The 13,534-nt window shown below is 45.8% G+C and overlaps 1 protein-coding gene across 1 annotated transcript in view; it reads right to left on the reverse strand.

Annotated features, from left to right (window-relative positions):
* The window catches only part of LOC114038328 (cytosolic 5'-nucleotidase 1A-like), a 34,114-nt gene continuing 20,580 nt past the window's right edge, over window positions 1-13,534 (reverse strand). Inside the window, exons 9-11 of the mRNA XM_027855610.1 lie at window positions 9,722-9,906; window positions 3,022-3,360; window positions 1-111 (exon numbers count right to left, since the gene is read on the reverse strand). Coding sequence (XP_027711411.1) covers window positions 1-111; window positions 3,022-3,360; window positions 9,722-9,906 — 635 coding nt within the window. The remainder of the gene's footprint in view (window positions 112-3,021; window positions 3,361-9,721; window positions 9,907-13,534) is intronic.

The raw sequence follows: 13,534 nt of genomic DNA on the forward strand, positions 1-13,534 counted from the left end.
TCAGGCCGAGCTGTCCACGTGTCCTTCACGCCAAGCCTGCCCAGACCTTTGCTGAGGCATCCGCTTTCCAGCCTTCAGGACACTGATGTGCACCCAGGCCCTTCCCCAGGCCTGTGAGAGATGACTGATGGAGGTTCAGCAGTCCCATCTGCTAGGCCTGCACAGCTTCTCCGTCCTGGGGAACACACAGGCCTCGTCAGGGGAGCTCCATTGGGGTGACGAGGGAGGGGCTTTGTGCCCTTCTTTTCTGGTTCCTCTCAGCTGGTTTTTCCTCTTCTCAGCCCGGAAAGTATCTTCTGGACAGAAGATACGACAGCACAGAGTTGGGGAGTCTTCCCTTCTCTCTTCTCAGTCAGCCAGGAGTGTGTGTCCTTTCCCTCCTCTGACCTTCCTCCAGCCCATTTCACAGATTACATGGCCATCAGCCATGCTTCAGGGCCTCTGTCTGTGGTTCACTCCGGCACTCTTGGTGTCTCTCCTGCAACCTGGACGTCTATAGGGCTCTGGACAGGAAGGACAGGATGGCCTCAGGAACCTTAGGAAGTGTGTTTGGCGGGGGGTAAAGGCAGGATGGCAGAGGATCAGAATTCAAATCCTGCCCCTCTGATGACCTGAGTGACCTTAGTCAAGTTCTTTATCCCATCTGAGCTTTATTTTTCTCATCTGTAAAATGGAGACATTTGGCTCAATGGCTGTGAAGCCCCTGTGAACCCGTGCTGAGGCAAGACCCTGGCAAAGGACACCTGTCTGACCCTTTGCTTTTAGAGGGTTTGCAAACCTAGGCCTTGAGGATTCACGGGATTTGCCCAAGGTCACATGGAGTCAATGACAAAGATTGGAGCCTAGGCTTCTCATCTTCAGCTCTAGACATCTTTCTGCTTCACTGTAGTATCTCTGATGTTCACAGCTGAGTTGTGCTGTATGACCTTTATAAAGGTGCAGGGGTATGTGTGTGTAGTAGTAGTAGTAGTAGTAGTAGTAGTAGTAGTGGTAGTAATAGTAGGAGTAGGAGTAGTAATGGTGGTGCTGGTGATGGTGGTAGCAGTAGTAGAAGTAGTAATAGTGGTAATTAATGGGGTGGTGGTGTTAGTAGTGATAGTAGGAGTAGTAATAGTAGTGGTAATGATGGTGATGATGATGGTGGTGGTGGTGGTAGTAGTGGTATTAGTAGTAGTAGTAGGTTTAATGAGCTGAGGGGGCTTCCTCAGTGATTGTGACAGTTGGACCATAAGGTGACTGAGACTCAGGGGAGCATCCAGGGGTCCAGAAATACATGGCTGGGTCACCATGTGCAGGTGCCTTCACGCACTATGTGTGCTGTGGTTGTGTTGAGGCTTTGCCTGCTACCTTCCCATTGCCTGGGGATCCGTTTTCCAAGGTTGGATGAGCTCAAGATGACCAGGCCTTCCTGGCCCAGGCTGAGGCTACATCTCTGATCAAGTAGCTGCTGGAGGCCTTGCGCCACCAGCCTTGGGTTTGGATGGAGTGTCCACTTATAACAACAAGGCGGTGAGCTCCATCATGCAACTGTACTTTCTTGGTTCTTTTAGACTCCCCCTCCCCGATGTGTTTCATCTGTGTCATCCGTGCCTGGGTCCTCAATATTTCCTTTTAGAGAGCTGCTTCTCTATGTCCCTTTGAGTCTGGGATCCTCCCGTCCCCTGATTTCTTTGACATCGACTTTTCTGCAGTCCAGGGTACACAATCATCTGCACGTTTGAAAGGGTCAGAACGTCCCCAGGGTGTCCCTCAATCCTGCTTTAGGGGCAGATTCTCTTTACGGGCCAGAATCTGGTCCAGGTTTCTAGCCAGCTGCCTCCATCAGTAGCATTTCTATTTAGAAGGAGGGATTTATGAGGAGATCAGTGAAGAGATGGACCGTATGCTGACTCGACCTTCTCCCAGGATGTCTCCCATCCCTGGAATGCTCCCCTGACTCACTTCCATCTCCTGGAATCCCCAGCTTCCTTCCTTCTCAGCTCAACAGCCACCTACCTACTTATGCCTGTATTTGGAACTATACTCTTGCCCCCCAAATTATTAGACTATGTGTACCCTTTGGCCCAGTAGTACCACTACCTGTACCCAAAGAGACCAAAGATGAAGGACCCATGTATACGAAAGTGTTCATAGCAGCTTTTTCTGGAGTCATTGTTGTTGTCCTTCTTTGAAGAGGACCAATGACATCATGGGTGATGTCTTGACTTGTTTGTGAACTGGATTTAGGTGACGCGTAGTTGCACAAAGTCGCCAGCCTAACTCTCTCTTCCAGAATCATTGAAATCTGGTGGCAGGACAACAGTCAGAATGACTGGTGATGGCTTGGGATGCAGTGGGTGACCTTGGTGTCTTCTATGTCTAATCAAGCTCTAAGGGTTCCACAGCGCCTGCTTCAGCCACCTTCATGGCCATTGGAACAAATTGTTGTTGTCTGTCCAGTCTGCCAGGGGAAGTCTTCACATCTGGGTATCAAGGGTGGTCTCAGTCCAATGGAACATTATTATAGACTTAAATTGATTGCAAAAATATTGTCTGGGTACATAGATTATATTTGACAGCAGAATAGGAAACTATTCAAATGTAACTAAATAGTCCAACCAAGGATATGATTCCTGAGTATGTGCTATAAATGAAAACATCACTGTAACATCTTTTCAAAAAGGCTGGGTGCTGGTATTGAGTCTTCTGCTTTTTTATTTAATAGGTAAAACACCACATGCCACATTCACCACATTGTCTTTCTTTCTCTCTCTCTCTGTTTCTCTCTGTCTCTCTGTCTCTCTCTATCTCTCTGTCTCTCTCTCTCCCTCCACCTTCTCAGTCTCTCTCTACCTCTGTCTCTGTCTCTCTTCCCCCCTCTCTCCCGATCTCTGTCACTCTCTGTCCCTGCTCCTTTCTCCCCTCCCTCCCTCTTCTCCCCACTCCTCTGTCTTCCTACTTCCTTCCCTCTGATGGTGACTAAACTGGGCAAGCTTGCCCCAGGGCCCCGTGAGTAGTGCTCCATTTTTATTTCTTCTCTACTTCCTGACTTAGGCTACCTCTGAGAGAGCTGAGGAAGGGTACGCTGGCTATGATGGTTCCAAACTTCTGCACTTCCTTGGTGTGAAACATGTTGTCATCAAAGAAGATGTGGGGCCGTATTTTCGCCAAGATGGGCCCCTTGGGAGCCCCGGCCAGGAAGAGAGCCTCATCGATCTCGAGGCCCCAGGCATGGAGTGTCTTGAGCACGCGGGCCCCAGACGTGGCGGCGCTCCTGGCCGTGATGAGGTAGGTCCTGATGGGGCAGAGTAGCCTCTCATTCTTGGTGTAAAACTTCTTTTGCAGCCGCCCTAAGTCTTCTAGGAATTGTTTCAAGGGACCCTGGCAATTGAACAGACAGTAATGATAAAGAGCATTTGGAAGAACTCGGGGAAGTCCTAGATATACACAAATCTCAGACTTTGTTTTTGTTCATGGGTTACATACACAGGGCTCATGGTAGCCTGTGGATCTTTCTGTGCCTTGATTTCCCCCATATCTCCTCTTTCATATGGTGATGAGGAAAAGGATATATAAGAAGCTCAGAACTACTGACCCTCATGGACATGGCCTCCAGATCCCATAGTCCCCTGTGAGAGATGAATGTTGCCTCTTCCTTTGTGACTCCTTCCCTCCCACTTGGGATATATAGACCCCAGACCCTGGCTTTCCAGCTGTCTCCTTTCTGGCTGTAATAATAGTTTGCATTCCAGGCACATGGACTCCTCTCTATCTCTCCTTCCTTCCCTTCCCTCTTCTTTCTCTGGGACTGTGCTCCTCCTGATCCTTCATGTCCGAAGTAGGCCTCCCCACCAGGGATTTTGTGCCTAAGACCTGAATCCACTTCCAGCCTAGCCCAGCGAATGAATTCCCACCCAGGGACCCAGAAGAAGACAGCAGTCCTTGCATGGGCACAGAGTGCATCTGGCCAGACTGCCCAGGGAATTGGAGCCGGATCTTCTGGTTGGAAAGGTGATTTGGATGCACAGGAGCCCTTGAATAAGAAGGGATCACCTCAGGAGGATTAGAAGGCAGAGTCACTCTTGATAGCTGGTGACTGCCTGCTGAGGGGTGACTGCACAGCTCTTCATCGTCTTCCCGAGTGCTGCAAAGACATGTTGTCACCTGGGCATGTGTGTAGACCTCCAGACCTGTCTGGCCAGGGGGCTTCTTGTAGGCACAAATCCTACTGGTAGAAGCAAGGCTGCCATGGTACCCACCATGGTACCTACCGTACCCACCATTATATGGGAAGCAGTGCCAAAGATGATGGGGTCTTGGGGAAGAATGGAGGCTTTCGGGGACATACACGATGTTTGCACCCTTGCTTCCGATTCCAGGCAATGGAAAATTTGGGAAGTGGACATCTCTAAGAAGATGGCATCTGAGAATGGGTCTGGGTCTTTGTGCCTGGCCTCAAACCCAAGGATGAAGGTTGGCCTAACCAGGACTGGCAGGAATGCTTTCACACAGAACGGAGAGGAGGGAGACATGTGCTTGTTGTACTATTGTGAATTGAGAAGCCCCCGTGAAGGGCTGCCAGGGAGGAACGGAAATAACAAGAGGGTGCCTTGAATGCAGGGCAGAGAAGAGAGAAGGAGGAGTCAGGCCTTGCCTTGGCCCGAGAAGTGTCTATGCAGATGTCGACGTCGTGGGTAGCTATGAGACCCAACTCCGGGACGCAAGTTGGACCTCCGAAATGATGGTGATTTGTCTGCAAAGGATATCAGGATTTTGGGACACAGCCAGCAAACATCCTCCTAAATGTCCCTGACACTTGGTCAGGTGAAGCCCATTGCTGAACTTGGTGATGATGATCCACACCTCTTTTCAAAAGGAGTGTGTCAAGTAAATGGATGATGCTGGTGGAAGTGGAGGGCATTGGGTAGCATTCCACTTTTCAGTAGAGATCTTTGTGTGAGGAAATGCCAGAATAAAAGAGGGGAAATAACCCGAGGAAAATCTAGGTGAATATCAACAGGGGCAGAAAAAGAAATAGCAATGTTATTGGGATATGTGAGAGAGCACCGGGATGAAAAGAAGAAATAGATGTGTCATTCAGGAAACATCACAAGCCCAACGTGGAGGTGACAGAGGGTTTCAGCTTTTCAGGCATCTGCTGGAGACACAAAAGTTGGAGAAATAGAGGCAGCTAATTCATTGAATGAGAAAGGCAGAATCCAAAAAAACATCTTGGCAGGACAGAATATTGGGCCAAATATATGGTAAAAGAAGATAGGGATAAATGTAAAATCTCATGAGTGTTTGGAAGAAATCTGGGAGCTTTAATGGCTTGCAAACCTAATATGGGCCAGCAGTTCACCATGGAGGCCTGAAAAGCTATTGAAATCATAGGCCGTACGAATATGTCCATCGTGTTCCAGATGAGAAATGTGCCCTGGTGGAGGACTTTAATACTGAGCACCAACTTTTTGGAAGTGCAGTGACAAGATGTAATAGGTCTAGACGAGCATGACTGGATTGGTGAATATGCCAAGGAAAGAAGATTGGTTGAAAGAAATTAGTAGGAAGACAAATTGATCATGAGAATTGCTACATAATGCTTAGAAGACATGAAAAATAGGACATGAGAATTGCCTTTGAACCTCTGTCAACTTGTTCTATATCATTGGAGGACAGAACTGAGAGCAAAATGAAAGTTGCAAGATTCTAATATTAAGATGCTTCTTCTTCCTCTTCCTTTTCTAAATTTTGTTTGTAACCTGTGATTTTATTGTGTAAGGTGCTCCCAGTGAGGAAACTCCCTTCACAGTGTTTCTGAACACCTAACTGTAATTGCACAGGCCCCATCTCCTTCTGCCTACTCTGTCCTGGGCCCTCTTCTATTTCTCTATGATTTCCTTTGGTGGTTTGGTCAGCTCCCTTAGATTCAGTAATCATCTCTGCAGATAATTCTCAATTTTATTTATCCCATCTTAATCTTTCTCCTGATTTCTTGTCTCCCATCTCCAGTGACTTGTTGGATATCTTGAATTGGATGTCTATTTGAGGAGGCATGGTTTCCAGAAATAAGGAGTTAATAATTCCTTTATTCTGTCCTGATCAAGAGACCATATCTGGAGTATTGTGTTCTGTTCATTTAAAAAACAAAACTAAAAACACATCCTTGATAATCTGGAGAGTGTCTAGAGGAGGACCTCTAGTACATGTCATATGAAGACCAGTGGACATAACTGGGTGAATTTATCCTGGAGAAGAAAAGATAAGATGGTTGAGGTAGGCAGATGGAAGATGGTTGCCATGTGGAAGGATTAGACTTGGTCTGTTTATTGACTGCCGTGGACAGACCCAGGAGCAATAGATGGGCCTGGAAAGGGACCAGTGGATGCTTGTTGTCAGGTGGAGAGGACATGGCAGGGGAAGGCTTCCTAACAATTAGAGATGGCCAGCAGTGGAGTAGGCTGCTTCAGAAGGGAGGTTCCCCTCCCCCCCCATTGTGGATCATTAAACAGGTTCAGGAGAACCACTTGTCAATTAGGTGGGAGTATAGATTCCTTTCAGGGGTGGTTTGAACCAGATGGCAGTTGTGGTCCCTTCTGACTTTAATATGCTTTCATTTTCTGATTCTTTGTAAGAACCTAGAAGCAAGAAGGCCAGCTCTATTGGAATAATGTAGATGAGAGTGCCTGAGAGTCTGGCACAAGGTTTGATCTGTGAGAGTGGAGTGAAGGGAACAGAGATGAGAGATGGTAAGGAGGCAGATTTTGCAGACTTATGGTACAGGATACCGAAGGAGAGGACGAAGCCTGGAACGACCATGGGAAGGTGGCAATGCCCTTCACAATACAGGGAAGTTGGGACAGATTGGTTTAGGTAAAAAGATGATATGTTGTATTTGATGTTGAGTTTTAGATGCTGGTACAATCAGCTGGAAATATGGGACGAGAATTCTTACGAGGAGTAAGAGCGAGATGTATGGCTTTGGGAGGTGATCGTTGATGAGATGATGAAGGTGTGGAGGGTAGAAGGAGAAAAGGGCCCAGAACAATGTTGGGGGAGGACACCCACATTTAATGGGGAGTGGGAGCTGGAGGATGTTTCGGCAAAGGAGATTGAGGTGAAGTGTCAAAAGAAGTGAGAATGTCCAGGTAGAGGGGGTGATCAGCAGTATAAGAACTCACTGAGGAATTTCAATAGAGGGGAAAGGTCAGTAACCATATGGCAAAGGAGGGAGAGGGCTGACAAGTGAGTGGCTGTTGAGGAAGTCATGACAACAGGAGAAGATCGTGTTTTCTGGAGTTTGGCCATGAAAAAACAGACTCGAGAGGAAGACGGGGCCACATGAGAGCTTCGCTGTCCATCCACAGAGAAGGAGTCAGCAGACATGAAAGCTGAATGAAGGAGGCGGTGGATAGTAAAAGAGATGTTTTCCTGGAGGTGGGATGGGGTTCGACTGGGCGCCCAAGAAAAGGTGTTATACTTGATTAAGAGAAGAGTCACCTCATTCTTAGTACATAGGTCAATGTAGAGGAGGATAGGTTTGGGTGGGGGAGGAGAAAAGCAGGGACTCCTGAGAAATGAGCTCCAGGGCCGTTGACAGAACCTTGTGGATGGGGCAGGATCCAGGCTCGTGGAGGGAATGCCTGTGCCCTAGTGGTCCCTGAAGTGTTGATCCAGGAGCCTGTTTGAGCTTGCCTTCAGTGGGCTCAGCCTCTGAGAATCCAGGGTTCACTTCCTCATCCAGATGAGGATTTGAAACAGGCACCTTAGGTATAAAGTGGGACTTGATCTTCAAGGAACTCACAGGTACTATGAAAAGGTGACATCATGACATCACAAGACAGCAAAGAAAGCCCCTGTGGAGTGGTTATAGGAGGGCCTATAGGCAAAGTCACACAGGATGAACTGGCAGAGATGGGCCAGCATCTGCATCAACTGAGGGGACGTCTACTCTATAAGATTCCAGGGGCAGACAAGCAGGAGGAGTCCCACAGGACAGCCTACAAGTATGAGACTGAGGAGGACAGCAGCATGGACTGAGGGGAGATAAAAATGGTGTGTTTTTATCTGTACTTGTTTTCAAAAACATATTGACTTTCCAATATATGCCTTCTTCTTTCCTTCCCAGAAAGCCATTTCTTGTAACAGGGAGAAAGAAATAAAGGAAGGGGGAGAGAGAGGGAGAGAAAGACAGAGAGAGAGAGACAGAGACAGAGATAGAACGGAGACAGAGATGAGGAAGGAGAGAGAGACAGACAGACAGAGAGAGAGAGACAGAGAGAGAGACAGAGACAGAGATAGAACGGAGACAGAGATGAGGAAGGAGAGAGAGACAGACAGACAGAGAGAGAGACAGAGAGAGAGACAGAGACAGAGATAGAATGGAGACAGAGATGAGGAAGGAGAGAGAGACAGACAGACAGAGAGAGAGACAGAGAGGGAGAGACAGAGACAGAGATAGAACGGAGACAGAGATGAGGAAGGAGAGAGAGACAGACAGACAGAGAGAGAGAGAGACAGAGAGAGATTAGTTTAGCAGAACTACCAGCTCATTACTCAGTCTGACAGTGTTTCGTTCCCCATCCGCAGGACTCTTGCTGCTGTCTCTCTGGAGGGTCCAGGTCTGGGCTCTGTGATGATGCAGTGTTCGTTCCTGTTTTGTGTTGCCATGGCTATCGTTGCCATTGCTGTGGTTGTTCTTCCATTTCCATGGCCATAGGCACTGTGTATATTGTTTTCTTGGTTCCATTTGCTTCACTTTTTATCAGTTCATATAAGGCTCCCAATGTTTCTCTGAATTCTTCAGTCATCCTTCCTTAGATTTTAGTGATATTTTCATTGCTTTCACATACCGCAATGGGTTTATCCATTTTCCAGTAGGTGGCCATCTACTTTCTTTCCAGTTGTTTACTGCTACTATAAATTTTTTGATCTATATAGAATCTTTATTTCTGTCTTTCCCTTCTTGAGGTAAATGCCTAGCACTGGGATTTCTGAATCAAAGGGTATGGATAAGGCAAAAGAAAGTAACTGAAAAAATGTAAAAGGGACTAGTAAAAATAAAGTTTAAAATAAAATCAGTTGTAAGTAACATTAAGATCTAGTAAAGTAAAAAAATACTTTTTACAGATGGTAAAAGTAAATAAGGAAGAAGAAAAGTTTTGGAGGTCCTTCTGTTCATGCTATATACAGGTCAGTTGAAGGAACTTGGTGTGTTGAACCTGGAGAAGAACAGCTTGAGAAGCACCTTCGAAATCTCCTCTGTTTTGAAAGGCTTTCACATGGAAGTGGGGCCAGACTTATTCTGTGTTTCCAGAGGGAAGCACCAGGAGCAAAGAGGGGCCATTGCTAGGGGACAGATGGCAGCTGGACATCAGGTTAAACTTCCTAATGGGCTGACCCAAAAGGCAGTGGTTCCCCTTCTCTGGAGGCCTTCAAGCATAACTGAGCTGAACAGCTCAGTGACCTTTTCTCTGGGATGTTACAGAGAGGATTTTTTTCAGGGTACGCGTTGGCCTTGAGGGTCACAGAGCTTCCTTTTAAAATGTTGGAATTGTGTAATTTTATCAGCATTGAAAGGGAGGTATCAGAGAGGAGCTCCGGCATGACCCATGAACAGGGACGTGGTCGAATTGAATCACTTCCCCTACCAGCAAAACGAAGGGTTAGGATTAGATTGATTCATTAGATCATTCATTCTACCGCTGACATTTGGTGTGTAGGAAAGACTTGTTTACTGTACCTGGGCAAGAGGTTTGTCCTTACTAAATGGGTCTTGCTGAGAAGTCTTGTTTGGTTCTGGTGTGTTGACGTTCTGTTCAAAGTCATCGGAGAAAAGGAGAGCGTCCCCGTCAAAAGCCACTCGGAGTTGTGTATCTGAGAATGGCAAGTCTTTATTCCCCAGGTACATTGTAGCTGCGGCAATCCCTGGAAACACGTGGCACGGCTCTGTTAGCACCATCGCAGGGCCCCTGGGACCTCTGCCCCCCTCCTTTGTTTAAACTTTTTTTTTAAATTATGCAACTAATATACGTCAACAAATATGGACATTCTCCTATACAAAGAATAAGCAAAAAAGAGAGTCGTATATGAAATTTCTGTTAAAGTACCACCCATAATTTAAAAATATTTATCAAATTTAACATAACATTGCCTTGCTTTCCTATGCCCAACTTTTGCTGAGCATGTGTGTAAATTTTTCATTTGCAGTCTTTCCTTCTCTTTTCTCATCTTGCACTGTCCATCCCCTGCTCCCGAATGGAAGAAGCATCAGTTAAATACTTATCCTGTGGCAGGTACTGTGCTAAGTGCCGTAAATACAAAGAAAAGTAAAAACATCCCCTGCCTGTGAGGGGCTCCCAGTCTGATGGGGAGGAAACATGTAAATAACCAGGTACAAGTAAGATTTATTCAAAGCAGGTGGGAGATAATTTCAGAGGAAGAGGCTATTCCCTAGACAAGTGGGCAAGGTTTCCTGGAAGAGGTGGTCTTTGAGCTGAGTCTTCAAAGGAGCCAGAGAAGTAGAGACAGACAGGAAAGGAAAGAACATTTCAGGCCTGGGAGATGGGAGGTGGAGGGTCCTGTGTGGAAAACAGCCCATAAGCTAGTGCTGACAGACAGGGCAGAGTGAATGGAAGTGAGTCGGGCAAAAGAAGCCTGGAAAGGTAGGAAGAAGACAAGGTAGCAAGGACTTTAAAGGCTACAGGATTTTATATTTCATCCTGGAGGTATCAGGGATGGGTAAAACACCTGAAATGGAACAAATATGGGTGATGTGACCAGGATGATGTGGAGGACATCCTGGCTGGTGACTATAGAATTGTAAGTGTGTTGAAGGGCCGATGTACCAGTTATCTGTGGAGGAGTGAAAGATACCAAAGGCATGGAAACCCATGTCAAGTCTTATTAATACAGAGAAAGGTGTCTGAGAGAACATTAGTGACTACCAACGTAGAAGCCTGCTGTCTCATCCACACCAGATCTTGGTGCGGGTCATGTGTGTAGAGAGTGAGGGCATCAGTAATGATTTCTTCTGCAAGCAATAATGAACACTAGCCCAAATCTTTGTGTATCACAATAAAATAAAAGATGAAGATAATTTAAGATTTTTTGTGCTTATTGATTGTGAATTTAAAAAAAAAGAAAAGATGATTCAGTGGGAAATAATGCTACCTTACAGGGACTTCTATCACTAAGTGAACTTCCAGGGTGAAGAGACTACTGTAGAATTGTAGAAAAAGTTTGGAGTAAGGGGGGCAGACTGGAGAGTAACAAAGATGGGACTGGATATTCTCCTTAAAATGGAAGGACTGAGCAGAATCAGCCAATCAGAGAAAGAGGCCACAGGGCAAACGGTAGAGTGAAGAGGTTCCTGTGGCCTAGTAGAAAAAGTCCAGAGACTCAGGAGTCCATGCAGCCTGGAAAGGAAAAGAGCAAGGAGGCCAGAGTTACTGGATCTTAGCATGTGTGGGAGGTGGCATACGGTGTAAGAATACTGGAAGAGGAGAAAGAGATTAGGTTGTCAAGGCCAGCCACCAGCGCTTATTGAGCTGGGGATGGGACATGCCAGGGCACAAGCTGCCCTTGGAGAGGAGAAGCAAGAAAGGGAGAGACAAACATGATTCCTAGGTTGCAGTGCTGAATGACTGGGGCAGTGTTTGGAACGTTAAGAAGGGGAGAAGGTTTTGGAGGAGAGATAATTCAGTTTTGGCCTTGCTGAGTTTAAGATTTCTGAGGGACATCCAGTTTGAGATGCGTAGTAGGCAGTTGGAGATGGAAGACTGGAGCTCAGAAGAGAGGTCAAGGCTGGATAAGTAGATAATGAGAGTCATTAGCGTAGATATGATAATTGAATACATGTGAACTGATGAGATTACCAAGCACAGTGGTGTAAAGAGAGACAAGGGCCTAGAAAAGAGCATTAAGAAGGGTTGCAAAAGATCTTAATGAAGAACAAGCAAAGGAGACCTAGAGGGAGCAACCACACAGGAGAGAGGGGTCCTGAAAACCCAGAGAGAAGAGAAGAACAAGGAGAGAGTGACCCACAGTGTCCAAACTGCAGAGAAGTCCGAGGTCAAGAGGAGTGAGAAAGAGTCACTGGATTTGGTGATTGAGAAGTCATTAGCAGAGAGAAGCTGTGCACTAGGGCGAAAGAATGTTCTTGATCCATACTAGGCTATCCCCAGATCTATGCTGGGGCAATGGGGACAATAACAAACTGCCAGCTTTTTCACCATCCCCTCAATTCTGAGTCACAAAGCCAGCGTGGACTGAAATGACCTGCATGCAAAGGTGATGTTTTCTGCTAGGGAGGCCCTGAATGGTGTATGAGGAAGAATTTCAGAAGCCAGCAGCAGCAGTGTGGCTTAGACTCCAGATACAGAGAAGGGAATCACTTCCAGCTTCTAGCTCAGTTTGATGCCTACGGAGGAATAACCTGGGTAGGAATTCTAGACCGAAGGGGATTCCACAGTTATGTCATTCTGAGCCAACAGAGCTTTCCAGTTGGCTGATAGAGGCTGAGTCTAATAGTTTTCTGCTGGTACTTAGACCTAGACCCAGGTCAGGAACTTGCAGAGCTCAGGTGGGGCAGCAATCAGATTGTGCCCCAGATCAGACCACTTTGGGAGCACTGAAAGCGGCGGGACCCCAGCTTGTCCCTGAGATCCTGAAATAACAATTCTCAGCACCCCAAGAAAGGAGCAAGAGGACTAGCTGAGACTTTCTCACAGAGCCAAGCCCTAGAATTGCATCTGAAGTCCGGAAGCAGGCCGGAAGAATTAGGAAAAAAGAAAAAAAAAAGAATTCAACTACAAAGAGCTATTACGGTGGCAGGGAAGCTCAAGGTACAAAGCCAAAAGAAGGGAATGATTCCAAAACATCTACAGGCATATCCTTAGAGAAAAACACAACTTGAGCAAAATTCAATAAGAATTCTTGGAAGAGATGAAGCAAGGTTTTTTTTTAAGTTAATTTTTTTTTCTACAAATGAAATAAGAGCACTTGAGGGGAAAATGGAAAAGAAATGAGAACTCTGGAAGAAAGAATTGGAAAGGGAATTTGTAGCTTGGAACAAGTGGTACAAAACCTTATCTAAGCAATCCTTGAAAATTAGAATGGACCAAATAGAAGCCAATGATTTCTTGAGACAACAGGAACTATTAAACCCAAGTCAAAAGACTGAAAAAATAAATACAAGAAAATATAAGTTGTCTCAAAGCAAATAAAATAAAAATAAAAATGGACCTAGAAAACAGATATAGGAGAAAAAAAAATTAAGAATCATTGAACTATCTAAATACTATGGCTAAAAAAAAGAGCCTGTGTGTTGTATTTTCAGAAATCATAAAAAAAAAAAAACTACTCAGATATTTTAGATCCAAAGGACAAAGGGGAACTAGAAAGAATCTACCAATTACCTTTTGAAATCTACCATTTTACTTTCTCCAAAGTGAAAACTCCTAGGGACATCACGGCCAAAATCCAGAGTTTCTACATCAAAGGAAAATACTGCAAGCAGCCAGAAAGAAAGACTTCAAATACTAAGGAGCCATAG

The sequence above is a fragment of the Vombatus ursinus genome, unplaced genomic scaffold (assembly GCF_900497805.2).
Source record: "Vombatus ursinus unplaced genomic scaffold, bare-nosed wombat genome assembly UNPS02010980.1, whole genome shotgun sequence".
In the NCBI taxonomy this organism is placed as follows: domain Eukaryota; kingdom Metazoa; phylum Chordata; class Mammalia; order Diprotodontia; family Vombatidae; genus Vombatus; species Vombatus ursinus.